We start from the raw sequence: 14,861 nt of genomic DNA, 5'->3' as shown, positions 1-14,861 counted from the left end.
AATTATTTGCTTCGTGTACACAATACAAACTTAAAGTCTGCTATGACCGCACTACGATTGGGTTCCCATAAACTAGAAATAGAGAGGGCCGGTACAAGAACGTCCCCCCTGATATGAGACTATGTGCACTCTGTTCCCTCTTTAAAGTAGAAACCGAATTTCACTTTTTAATTGAATGTCCACACTATCAATCTCTTGGGCTAAATATTCTTTCTGCTACATTCAGAACTTAACACAACCGTAACCCACTGTTTAGTGACATGGTCATTAAATCGAGTAATGTCCCTTAGTCCACTCCACAAACACGTTTATGCGGCATGATATAAATATATAAATATTCTTATATTTATATGCAATAAACACCGACTGTTAGTCAAATTGTGTTGACTTCATTGATGTCAAAACTACGGTAACATTTAATTCTTTTCGTGTAGGCCGGAGATAGAAAACAAAGGTTCAATGTGATGCATTCTGAGGTATATTCTGGGCAAGTAACACATTAAATACAATAGAAATATTGAACATTTTGTGTATTAGAACATAAGTTTCAAACTTCGATTTATAGGTACAAATCCTCCATTTAGCCCCTTTAACGACAAACAGTCTATGTTAAAAGGCTATATTTATGAGAAACCATTAGCCAAAAGTCGATTAAGTTAAAAAAAAAACCTGTCAATCTATCAGAAACTTTCGTGGTGATTTTATTGTGATCTTCATATTTTAAACCAAATCGAATAAAAATTGTGACCTCTACAGTGTTCACAAGCTAAAAACATGATTTTTCGTACAATCAGGGGCCATCATCCATGAAGTTACAGTCCGATACATGTCAATATCGAAAGGAACTGAAATCGGATAAAAATTGTGACCTGTAGAGTGTTCACAAACAATTGTGGACGGACGGACAGACAGGGGCGACGACAATATACGTCCACATGAAAATGTGGGCGTATAAAAATTTTAGTGGATGTAAAAGAAAACATTAAAAAAAATTCCATCCCACAGCATGAAGTGCCTGAAATCCGGGACATTTACTGACCATTGGGTGGGGTGATGCAATTCCAAACTGGAGTTCAGAGTTTCAGAAAATCACACAATTCGTATTTGGATTCAGGGTGTCTAGTTCTCAAACTGCATATGATAATTAATAATTAAGTATGGTGATGAATAATGTGTATTATTCTAGTTCTTAGCAACCTTCACTGATTTTTGATCGGGTGCTAAAGTTATGTACCTGTAGGTTCATTTTTCTGGCAAAAATGATACAGCCCTCCCCCAAGAAAAATTGGCCTGTATGCCTATGCTTCTTTGAATATGAAGTTGACAATATCTTTCTTTATCCCCTCCTTAGAATTTGAAACCTGGGAATTCTAAGAAAATAAAGAGATAAAGTTTATGTTTGGAATTTATACATTTTATTTTGTTTTTATTACAAGTTATAACAAGTATAGTACACGACCACGTGCATATTTATTGCTATCACTTTAGTGGCTCGTTTGTTCTGGATGGTAAGTCTACCCGACTAGTAGACTAAAAAAAAACATGCTATTTTATCATTTTGTTTCATACAATCTTCATATCTATAGATTAATTTAACAAAAAAAATTTATTAAGTACAAAATTCTGTACATAATTATATGTATAAAGCATAATATATATTTTACATAAATGATGAGATATGAACACATTCAGAAGATGAATGACAATATAAACATTTTCTTGAAGAAAAAAAAAGCTAATGAGAGGAGAGTGCTTACAATTAACATGCCATGTATAAAATTATCATTGTATAATTAAATTCTTCAAATAAATTTCAGATTTTTTGAAAATATTTATTTAAAATGAGGATAATCTGCCAAAAGATACGAAAATGTCTTTGTGGATTAAATTTTAAATTGAGTTGAAATTTAGACGTAAAACCTATCTAGCAGTACTTTTTATACATAAGCCACACATACAAGAGAAATTTCTATGTTTTTCTAATTTAATTTATTTACTATATGATATGTAAATTCCTTCAAAATATCAAGAAGGAATATAAGTATATATAATGTTAATTTTCTAGATTAGCTTGTTATAACAACAAGATGGTGTCTCTTCAAAGAAAGTCTATCAACACTAGTTGAATTTTCTAAAGAACATTCATGATGAGACATTAAGTTATAAAAAAGTGAAGAAAAACAGTTACAAAGAAATTTTTGTTTTAAATACAATAGATGTATGTCTCCCATCCACTCGACCAACGTTCAAACACAGCACTCGCACTAAATAAACACTATTCACACCTTACATACATGTATATTTACATTATTACATATATTATTATCACCCCTTATACTATTTAGTTGTCATAAATGTGAGAAACATTGTCTGGTTCATTATGCTATTAACTAAGAATGTGCTACCTTTTTGAAATAATACTATATTGAATAAATAGTAATTTTATGGAACCAATCCAGATCTCATAGGAATTTATTCTACAATTTCATTTTTATAAAGAAATTAATTTTAAGAAAGAGATTTTATTAAGTACATTACACAATATGGAGACCTAATTATTGTATATTTTTTTGTAAGTAATATTAAAGTTTAAATGAAATATTCTTTAGAAATGGTATTTTTGTTGGGAGTGATAATGTTTTAATTTGGTTGAAGATGAGATATCACTTATTTTAATATGTACAAAAATAAGACACACAATATATACAAAATACATATTTTAATTAAAAAAGTCGTATCCATGGGCCAAAAAAAATCAAAAAAAATCTAACAGAATTGTCAATAATGCATCAATTTAAAACACAAGTTAAGAAATTTTGAGAAATATTTAAATTAAAACTACAATTTCATAAACAGTTGTAAAAGAATTTTTTATAAGGCTGACTACTAAGCATATATTTTAAATATATTGTAGTAGTTCACATAAAATCTAACCAAATTGAGACAAAAAGATATTTTTTTAAAATTAAAAACTTATTTTACGAAAAAAAAGTACACCAAATAAATTGTTACATCAATAAAAAGATACATTTACATGTAAAATATTTGGCTGCAAGAGTTCTTTCATACAACTGCAACATCCAGATCACCAAACATGTCCCCTTGTATAGTGTTTGTAGTACCACTAGCCAATGTGGAACCATTGCTTTTTATGTGAGGTTTTTATCAATAATGACTGCAAGTCTTTGCATAGCTCAAGGCATAGCACTGTTTGGCTGACATACTAAGATAATAATAATAATAATATACAATATCAGTAATAATATAGCCTTCTGGTGCCATTAAAAACTCTTGTTCAATAGCACTGCATATATTGCGTACACTACAATATTGCTGCTTCCACTTTGCATAATGTAACGTCTCTTGCGGTTGGATACCTTCCATATTAAACATAACACAATATGAGATTCTGCACTATAATTGTGTCTGCAGGAATACCTTTATCGTGGTTATAGACTCTTTATAACCAGTTTGTAATTTTTAAGTCTTTATCTATTATAAATAGTCTGGATCCAGACAGTTTTGAACTGGTAAAAAATCCCAATAAATACTACCTATATACATTTATGAGTTCCATACAATATTTTCAGGCTTTTATCCACACCGTTTTTTTTCTCTCTCTCTGTATATTCAAAACCTGGTCACAGACGTGCTCATGGTAGGTGGTCTATGAGGTTGTAGGATAATAAAGTCACAATACATATAAACCACCGTCCAATCAAATACTTCGTAATATATGATAAACTGAGCTCTTGTAACACAACACCTAGATTTAGAGTGAGCAGTTCGACAGTATCCAAATCCTAGCTAAGGACACTACTGTATAATTAATATATGACTTTGGAATTTTGTATCACATGACCTTGATTATCCAACCATGGTCTCTAATATATAGCTGATCAGCTGTTCGGCCAATCAAAATGTCTGTAAAAACTAATCACAGATTACGAACTATACAAGAAATCCTTCGGACATTTGTGCTCCAGCAATTTGGGCACGTAATGTTTGTATACTGTTCATTAATTTTTTCTGATGTCCTACTAATGATATTCCGAGATTAATTAAATCTTTCACTGTAACACGAGATATTTGGTCCATTGTGAAATAGTTTGCATGAACAAAATTGTCAATATATCGTTCCATTTTTATAGAGATTAACCATTCTTCAACAGTTGTAAACTGGGTCATATCAGGTACATTGGGATCTATAAAATTGTGGGGTCTGAAAAAAAAAATAAAAAAATCTAAATTAAAAAAAAAAAATGTAATATTATAAAAGTATTTTTCCATTTTGAATACATTGCGCTGACTTTATGCAGCCATATGAAATAGAAATCTGAAGAGAAAAGTTAGGTTGACCAGTAAGTTCTCTGCTAAAGATAATATATAGATAGTCTGTCTGCTCTTTGCTTGACATGATGACATATGCAGACGGGAAGCCTCTTTGAACATGTGAAGTGAATCTGTAGACTTAATATGAAGCAAACTGATCAGATTCCACCGACAAGCTCATCCAATATCATTGACAGTTTATAAATCTAAAACTGAGCAAACTAATTCAAGTGTGTATTCTTTCATTTGTAATAATAACTGCTTCCTCACCTTGGCTTAGCCATTTTTCTCAGCAGTTCAGGTGCTCTAATAAGTTTATCTAGAGTTTTGACAATGTGGTAAAACTTTGGTCTATGAGATCTTTCTCTCTGCCAGCAATCTAGCATTAATTGGTGTGTTGCTTCTGGACAATCCTGAACAATAAAAGATAGATATATGACTGACATGTATACAATAAATTTTAATTTTACCAGAAGCAAATAAGTTTTGACCAAAACTTGTCTTCACATTGATGAATGATTATAATTTGGGAAGCAGATGTTATATGTATTCTATATTAAAACAACAAATTTGTGTTGTTAGATATACTTCTGTAATGAAAATAAATTCCAATACACTTTTGTAATGAAAACAAATTCCTATGAAAGACAAATTTAAACCATATTTCAAAATATATTAGCTTACCATGGGAGGTGGAAGTCTATAACCTTTCTCTACTGCCTTAATAACATCTTGATTGGACCAATTCCAATATGGTCGTTCACCATAGGACATTATTTCCCACATGACAACACCATAACTCCATACATCAGAAGATGATGTAAACTTTCTAAAAGCAATGGCTTCAGGTGCTGTCCATCGTACCGGTATCTTACCTCCCTATAAACAAACAATAAATTTTATACCAAAAACTCAAATATTTATTTCATTTTAAGGATAACAGATAACCTTTGAATCAATAATTTGTACTACTTTAGATCATAATTTGATGTATAATCTTATTTCAATCACAAAATATTAAAAGCTTTTTATATTGTTATGCACTCTCAGAAAACCAGTGTCTCTTGCTAATTTTATCAATGAATGAAAACAATTGTTTTTATAAAAATGTATATGTTAATAAAGAGGCATTATCACTAATTAAATATAAGCAATAAGGATTGTAGTTTTAACTGAGGACATGCCTGGCACTAATAAACTAGTACCTGGCATTCTCAACTTTTCACATATATTATAAATATCATCAAAACATTGAGAAAAGACAAATCTGTACAGGCCAAAATTGCAGGCAACTGGGGGATAGTGCCTGACAAATGTGTGCCTGACTTGAAATGTGTTAATGCCTCTTTGAAAGATATCGCAGTATACAAAAAGACTCCATGCAATTAATAACACAGCAATTTAGGGAAAGATTATGAAAGCTTTTACTATAAATTAATATCATGCAATCAATATCATATATTAATAGGATGGTGTTATAATAACAGGTTAAGTCTTTGATTAATAAACATACCATGCAATGTTATAATTACTAATTACATCATGCATGTTAATTATATCACACAACATATATTAATATTTATTACTAATACTAAAATACCTATATATATATATATAGTAGAATAGTTAATTAAAGCTGCTCTTTGGTAATATATAATTGAAATTAAAGATGGCAAAATAAAACTACATTTTTATGCTAACGTTTTCACCGCGATAGCTGCTATCGCGGTGAAAACGTTAGCATAAAAATGTAGTTTTATTTTATCATCTTTAATTTCAATTATATATATATATATATATATATATATATATATATATATACGTGCACTGGATTTATAAAAGTAATTGTTAATATTAAAATTCTTACCGACAGTCAACATATTTTTCAATTATATTGTCTTTGTATACTATACCATGTTCATTTGATACACTTCAGTCATAAACTTTTTAAATTTTGTTTCATACTTTACTGTTTCTAACCCAGCCCCCTCCAAAAGTCTTCAGATAAAATTCTTCTACATGGCCAATGTGAAACATAACCAGAGTGTTTCATATTTAGGTTAAAACTTTTAATTTCACCTTACCTTTTCAAAATCTCCAGATTCCAAACGATTATTCAAAATTTTCCATTTCAAGGAATGATGTTGATAATAAATGGTTTGCTTTATAAAATTCCTTTAGTTTTCTTACCTTGTTAATCAAAACTAAAGATTTATTTTAGTGTTTAATATTAGTTATTAGATAAGTAATTAGTGTTCACCATGCCCATATGATAGTAAAAATAGAACTAAACCAAAGGAGAAAATAATAAAATAGCTACTACAAATATGTTAAAAGAAGTTTTAATCAAGACACAAACTAATATAAAAGAAGATTATATTTCTGAAAGAGGTTATATTAATTACCATTAGGAATATAATAATAGGAGAATTAGAACAACATGGAACAAGACATGCTTGAATGAAAAATTTACCTTTGTAGTGTAAGCACCATCTGTATTATCAGATTCTATTTCTCTTGACAAACCGAAATCAGCAACTTTACAAACAAGACTTTCATTAACTAGAATATTTCTTGCAGCTAAATCCTAAAAGAAATTTTTCATATCATTAAGTAGCATTCAAAATCAGTTGTGAAATTTTCTGAATAATATAACTAATTCTAATAATCTCTAGAAAGAGAAATGCATTTTATTATCCAGTGAACACAAATCATGATTAGGAGGTCATACTCCTCATTTCAATGTTTTGTACAATGATAAGACCATACCCTCCATGAGGTTTAACATCCTACTCTTTACCTTCTTCAACAGGGATAATGAAGATGGGCATATTAGCAGTAACTCAGACAGAAATATTGAATTCCAACTGTCAAGGGTTCATGGGACCTCTTTTTTTTATATATCCCATCGAAATGACAAAACATTATTCCTTGTCCGGCCCTCCTTCCTGCACCACAGGCAAGACTATGATCTGCAGTGCCCTATTTTTGGACCATTGATGATTCAGCCACCCACGCCTTGCCAAGATCTTTCCAGAATAAAACCATGTATAATCAATCATATGCTACTTACCCTGTGAACATAACCCATTTCTGATAAATATTTCATACCAGCTGAAATACCTCGCATCATACCAACTAATTGAATAATAGTAAATTTCCCATCATTATTCTACAAGAACAGAATAAATATATTGTTTATATAGGATTTGTTATGTTTAACACTTTGTTAATTTTCATTAAAAAAAAAAAAAAAAATACATTATTAAGTTGATTTATAATTAATAATTATATCTTCGCAACTAAACCTAAATAATATATTATCGAGTTGATATATAAAATTAATATAATGATTATTACTAATCATAGCGTAGCAACTTTTAAGTTAAAACCTAAATAATATATCACTAGGTTTATAAGTCATTTATATAATGTTTATTACTAATTACATCTTAGCAACATTCCTTAAATATGAAATTATTAGTCCAATATCTGATTAATTATGGTAATCACTAATAGCATCTTAGTAACTTACCCTAATTAGTATATATTATTAGGTCAAAATGTGATTATAATAGCAGTTACTAATTGTGGACTAATAACTAATTCCAAATAAGATATTATTAGGTCAGTATGTAATTAATGTAATTACTAATTATATATCAGTAACTTACCCTAAGGAAGGTATCAAGAGAACCGTTGGCCATAAATTCAGTAACAATCATAATAGGGTTGTCTGAAAAGAGAAGAAAAGGTATTTTATTAGAAAATAATTTCAAATTTTCCATACATATAAATAGGATCAAACAAACAGCTTATGAAGGCTAGCAGCATTTATAGCAACCTAACTACAGATTTAGTTGTGATAAGATATTAACAAGAGTTACCTCTCTTATATCACTATCGCACGTACACTTACTTTTAGTAATAACACCTTCTAAGAATATAACATTAGGATCGTCAAACTGCCCCATAATACTAGCTTCAGTGAGAAAATCTAAACGATTTTTTTCAGTTGCTCCTGGTTTTAAAGTCTTAATGGCTACAGTCATTTCCGGTCGCCCTGGTACCCGTAATTTACCTTTACATACATCACCAAATTCACCTAAAATTATAATATTTACTACAGTTCCAGAAAATAAAATACAAACATTAAAATATAACAGGGGACACAGTGGACATAAACTTTATGCATCATGTAATGGATAATGGAGCTTTAAACATACATTATGCAAGAGCTAAATCTGACCATTGCAAGTCTTTATTTAGGCTTCAGATTTTATACAAATTATTAATTAGACCTTTATTTACACGACAAACTCAAAATCAACTCTGTAGAGCCACGGATGGCTTGGATACAGTTTGGATTTAAACAGTCTGTCAATCAAAAAATCGCCAATTTTCACAGACAGTGAAGACACAATTGATGCCTATTTCTAGTCCAAACTTCCCAAAGTGATAATTCCGTTCAGAACAAAGTAATTTGACTGAAATTTTCAACATTTTCTTTTTTTATCATCTACTTTTGAATTATTATAGCAAGAATGGCCAACTCTTTATAAAACTCTTAACTAATGTATCTTTAACCGTTCTTCCACAGATTTGCCACAATCAATTTATTTTTAGTATAACTAGCAAGTCAACCTCTTGGTATAATTTAATTAAGTTAAAAATTATAATCCAATTGGTATGTACTGCTTGGGGAAGAGATTTAATAGCAAAGCTTTAATTAATAGTGAAAGAAAGTCAAAACAACAACTTACCACCACCCAATACAGATTCTATAGTTATATGTGATATATCAATTTCTCTGGTAAATTCTCGTACAGCTTGATTAGGGTCTTCATAAGTGTGCGGATCAATATACGTTCTGACAGAACTATGTATAGAACCAGGAGATGGGAACAATGGCATTGTTACTGAAATGAAAATATTTAATATCTATATATCACTAATGTATCAGATTATGAAGAGTTTAATGTTTAAAGACATGGCCAATCGGGTGAATATTTTAGATTATTCTAGTTCTCCTTGCAGTTTGCAGTGCAACAAATCAAAACTAGTCTAAGACCATGTGCAACAAAGTACAAATGCACAAAAGCAAAAAAGCCCTGGACTCTGAAGCTGAGAGGAAGAATCAACAAGAACAGCTAGGATACAAAAATACATAAGATAATAATCTGAACTAAAAAAAAGAGAGAAATGTTCTTTATATATCTGTCAAAAACTAGAATCAAATATTGGACAACCCAATTTTATACAGACAACCCTGACTTGAAATTTGAAACATTACCTACAAAACACAATGTCTCCTCTAAAAGACATTAGTATCCAGGATGACTATTTTGTGAATTTATATAACAAATGTTTGACTAGTGTAGCCAATTTGTTCATTAATCTATCCTCCGGTTAACTCGTAGCCCTTCAAATTCCAAATGACAACCATAAAAAAACATTTGGCACTTTAGAGTTGCTGTATCCTATTATGATTGAATATATTATATTGTTAAGCAAAAAGCAGCAAGTTTTAGATGAAACATGAGCTAATACACTATAACAGAAATAGGTGTATAATGAGTAAACTGATTCTAGTTTCAACGTTTCATGATAAAGAACAATGAATGGTGAAGAATAAAACTACTTACATCCACCATTGATATGTGGCTCCAACTGGGGATAATGGAGGACTGAGAAAAAAAAAACAAAGGCCATGATAAAAAAAAAAGGCAAGCCATAAAGCTTATATTTCTAATTATCAAATTCACTTAAGAGTGATTTTCAAAGTCAAGAGGAAGAACAGTTCAATGCAAGACATTAATTTGACTATTTTCATATTTTCTTTGTTGTATGACTAAATCAAATAAAATTTCTTCAGCCAATTTGGCGATTATTAACATCATGTTGTGAACAGACACACTGTCTGTAACTCAGATTAATGATTCCTTAAATACAAATTGAAATCATAATTATATTTAATCTCAGATTATCAATGTGCACTATTTACACTAATCAAAGATGACGTGAAGTGTCATAAGTACCGAATAACCAAACCCACAGCTTCAAAATGACATGAAAATGTGTGATGTTTTTCAAGCAGGCGTTATATGGTAATCTCTCGGAGGTATTTAATATTCTTGTAAGTGAACGTGATAATGAAGAATATTTGCATGTGAGCTAAAAGAGCATGATATGAAGTGATATTCAAATGTGGATGTATACACTAATGTTTGAATATATAATGAAAGATAAATAAAGAATTAACATAATAACAGATAAATTCTAAAAAAAATACATAATGGAAAAAACAAAAGTCATAAATTATAAATAAAACAAATAAATATTTGCAACATATGCATGCAAGCTATCGGTACTTGACAGAGTATGATGTTGATATAGGGATTAGAACTGCCATTAATCTAATTTAAATCAAGATAAAATGGCATTGATAAATTGATGTATTATTCATAAATTTTACAGCAATCGTTATCAGAATTAAGGGATCAAAGTATTAATGAAATCTGAACAAAAATTGTTTTGTCTTTTTATGTCATCTTTATGTTTGCATGTGAAAATTTTTGAATGTGGAGCAAAAGAATTTATTATGTTGTAAAATGGTGGTGCAATCAGTAATTAGAGGACAAGTTAATTGATCCGAAAGGAAATTACATTTCTCTGTCAAATATTAAGATAAATGGTTCCAATTTGGAAGACAAAACAGACAGATTAGCAGAAAAGACAATGAAAATGAATTGTTAGCGGAAAAAAGTTGAAGCAGGCCGTCGCTGGTAAAATAAAGAAGGTCGACAGCGGGTTTTAGAAAGACATAAATCTTATTAATATTGTGGAGAAATTTCATGCAGGATTAGACATGCAATGATGTTAAGTAAGAACAAAAGAAATATGAATGTTAATATTGGGTAATTCACACAAAGGGTGGCAACTTGGAGCCAAATTCATCACCAATATCACTGACACCATTTGTGATAATTGACACAACCTTCATTACAATTGTTCCATGATGCAACCGATAAGTGACTTTCATAATTTGTCACACAAAAAGTTTCACTTGGCTTCCAGTCTGGACAATAACTCTACTGTTCGGGTGTCAATAGATGACATTTATTACCCACGACAAGACTTGAAAAGCCAGTTTCTATTTGAACAAAGATTAACAAGCAACCAGTCGACAATACCTCATCAATAGAAACAGAAAGATAGTTCAACTTATTAATGCCAGAAAACAATGCTAGATGAGTCAGAATTTACAATACTTCTGACTAACAAAATTTTACAAGTCTGCAATTTTCAATAGAGGGTCCTGTATTAAGGTTTTCACCAGACCCATATGTGAAAATGACAGATTCTAGTTTACATCCAGTAGAATCATCAACCATGTGACTCAGTAACTGACACCCGCTACTTCAATACTGCTTTAATAACTCTATAGTTGAAAATTAATGATGGAAACACGTGTAGAAAAACTTAACCACAACACATCGCCTCACCTAATGTAATCAGAAACGCAGCCAAAATCACCCACTCACAAAAATGTCATTAATAAATTGAATAATGAGAAAAACTTATTGAAAAAGTGACCTTCAAATAATAAAACACAGAGCTAATTTGATAGTAATTTGGAGAAAAGAGTGTTTATGACGGATATTATGGATGTGATGATGATTAAACATCAATCATGTGTGTCAAAAACAAGTTTTCAACAATCTAATCTGAATCTGGCTCCTTAAAGCACAAAATAACCACTTAACCAAATAATCAAAAAAACCAAAAAAAACTCCAGACAAATAACCATAACATAAGCAAAGTAAAGTAAATCTTGACAAAACATATTGAAATTATAAACTCTGATGATGGTAATTGGTAAATATAGAAATCACTGATATTCATTTACTTATATATCTTTTACTTATCAAAATATCAGTCTTTTGTGTTATAAGAAATAATCAATGATCATTAATTAGTGCATGTTGTTAATTGGAAAAAGATTCTGATGTTTTAAGTAATTAATAAAGCGTGAGATTTCTTCTATAAGGATCAATTCTACTAATTTCACTTCAAACAAAATAAGTATATTTAAAGTGTGGAAAATTGTTACTAAAAAATAAAAGTCATTCCCAAAAAAAGATGTAAAATACAGTGCTGAAAGGAGTTTTTTTTCTATTCTTACCGTGGCCATAAGGTGTATCACATTCTTTCTTTTCATTACCATTTTGTCTGTTTCTGAAACAACATATAAAACTCATTTTTGCATTTCTGGAAATAGCAAAAGATAATTTGCTTTCTTTATAATAATAATCTAAGAAACTTATTTATTGAAGCATAGTTATATTTATCAACTTGTTCTTTCCCGCTGTGAAATTTTCTTCAGGTTTAACATTAGCCAGTAATGTATTTCTATTGCTTAATGATAATCGTAAGTTATTGAATTTCATATGATTGATCATTCAATCTTCAATTGATTGCAGGTCGAACATTAATGCTACCATCATGTATGTGTAGGCCTTGATTTAAAATATTATGGTATGTGAATTTGATGAATAGAAATCAATGGAAGAAACTAACAACGTGGTAATATTTGTCTCTATTGTCTTCGAGATGCCTTATTATTCACGTCACACAACAAATAAACAAGTTGTTTTAATGAATGTGTCAAGACAGCTATAAAAATCCCAACCACGACACCATCGAGAATCAATTTCTGCTAGGGCTATTGGCCCAGACGTGAAACTAATGACACTGCTTACCTTCTCAGTAGAATAATAATCATGATGGTTGCTATGGCCATACAGAGAATGACAGCAACAATAGAACCAGCAATGATTCCAATTGGTGGATCCTTCAATTCAGTGTCCACTACAGAGAAAAAGAGGAAACAAAAAAATCTAATTAAATCTAATTAAATTTGCCATCGATTTAGATTAATAATTTTGGTCCAAAGCAAAAGGTTATTGGAGTTTAAGCATGTATATAAAATGATATATTGTTTATTGCTTGTCATATGTGTAAGATATATTGAGAAGATGTCATAATAAATTACAACCACAGTTGCTGAATAATCAATATGAGCTTATTAGTCGTAGCCTCATGTGATATCGTTTCTAAGCTGTAAGTGATATAGATATTGAATTCAGAGATATAAGTATCCAGACAGGTTATTATATTGTACTACATTTGTAATGATAGGTTGCCAGGCAACTAAACATACGCACACAGCAGCTAAATCGTCCGGGCAATCAACAAGAGTTGTCGCATATTTTTACTTTTTTCGGTAAAGAAACATTTATAATAAACTAAAGTCTGATTAAGCGTAACAACTCATTAAGTAATTATCAGAAAATCATTAGAATTTGTTTGGTTTTTATAAAGTTCTGCCCCATGCTAACATTTAGTATATTAAACATTTAGTTGGTCAAATTATCAAAATTCATTGAAAATCAATATACTTGTTCATCTCAAGACCTTAAACTATGTGTATCAATCTGAAGTCAATCAGATGATAACTTTGGCCTCTAGAGCATCCACAAATTTTTTTGAAGTGATCAAGGGCCATAACTCTGGCAGTAATTATCAGAAATCTCTGAAAATCAATAGACATCTTCGTCCCAGGACCCTTAACACTGTGTATAAACTTTAGCCTCTAGAGCGTCCACAAGATTTTTTGAAGTGATCAAGGGCCATAACTCTGGTAGTAATTAAAGGAAATCACTGAAGTCAATCAGATTAAAACTTTGGCCTCTAGTGCATCCACAAGATAACTCTGGTAGTAATTAACGGAAATTGCTGAAAATCAATAGGCTTCTTTGTCTCATGACCTTAAACACTGTGTATAAATTTAAAGTCAATCAGATATTAACTTTAGCTTTGCTTGTGGACGCCGGTCCGACGGACAGATGGACGCGGGCGACGACAATATACGACCACATTTTAATGTAGGCGTATAAAAGGGAGAGAAAAAACCCTTACCATACTCTCCGCCACTACCAGTTGATACAGATAATGGTTCACTATAGATCCCCCATCCTTGGTCTGTAAGACCTCGTACCTGTAATTGAATACAACATAAACTAGAACATTCAGCCAAAAGTCTAACTAAATCAAATATTAATAATGGAGATGGCATTCAAAAGTTTATGAAAAACGACCAGAACTCTGGAATCAAAAGGCTATATCTATCTCTCATTAATAACATAGATTCAATGGACACATTATGTTACAGCAATTTGGTTCAAAATGTGATTATGGTCAATTATGATGCAGACTGCTTAAAAAAGGTTTGAATACAACTGGGAACATGAATAATGCATGGAATTATTTTATAATGCAGCCCATTTATAGCCCACTTCTCTATAACAGTAGTTGGCAAAAAATGGTGCATGTTTTCAATCATTTATTTGAGCTAATTTCTCTTTTTGATTAGAACGTCTTCAGAGCCTAATTCCTCTGCTATTTACTTTTGCAATCTAATCTCCATAAAATTGTCATTACGTCCTCATATTATGGAGTTGGCAAAT

The 14,861-nt window shown here is 30.5% G+C and overlaps 1 protein-coding gene across 4 annotated transcripts in view; it reads right to left on the bottom strand.

Moving 5' to 3' along the window:
- Nucleotides 1-1,392: 1,392 nt before the first annotated feature.
- Nucleotides 1,393-14,861, bottom strand: part of LOC126826683 (ephrin type-B receptor 1-B) — an 82,087-nt gene continuing 68,618 nt past the window's right edge. For 3 of the 4 annotated variants that reach the window (XM_050555676.2, XM_050555680.2, XM_050555677.2), the window contains 12 exons: nt 14,314-14,392; nt 13,095-13,203; nt 12,518-12,570; nt 9,978-10,019; nt 9,096-9,251; nt 8,252-8,437; nt 8,007-8,068; nt 7,406-7,504; nt 6,806-6,919; nt 5,017-5,211; nt 4,603-4,745; nt 1,393-4,222 (listed from right to left, as the gene is read on the bottom strand). In XM_050555676.2, coding sequence (XP_050411633.1) covers nt 3,952-4,222; nt 4,603-4,745; nt 5,017-5,211; nt 6,806-6,919; nt 7,406-7,504; nt 8,007-8,068; nt 8,252-8,437; nt 9,096-9,251; nt 9,978-10,019; nt 12,518-12,570; nt 13,095-13,203; nt 14,314-14,392 — 1,509 coding nt within the window. In that variant the 3' untranslated portion in view covers nt 1,393-3,951. The remainder of the gene's footprint in view (nt 4,223-4,602; nt 4,746-5,016; nt 5,212-6,805; nt 6,920-7,405; nt 7,505-8,006; nt 8,069-8,251; nt 8,438-9,095; nt 9,252-9,977; nt 10,020-12,517; nt 12,571-13,094; nt 13,204-14,313; nt 14,393-14,861) is intronic. The other variant, XM_050555678.2, reaches the window with a different exon arrangement.

Source organism: Patella vulgata, chromosome 7 (assembly GCF_932274485.2).
Source record: "Patella vulgata chromosome 7, xgPatVulg1.2, whole genome shotgun sequence".
In the NCBI taxonomy this organism is placed as follows: Eukaryota; Metazoa; Mollusca; class Gastropoda; family Patellidae; genus Patella; species Patella vulgata.
This window is presented reverse-complemented; position numbering and strand designations above follow the sequence as displayed.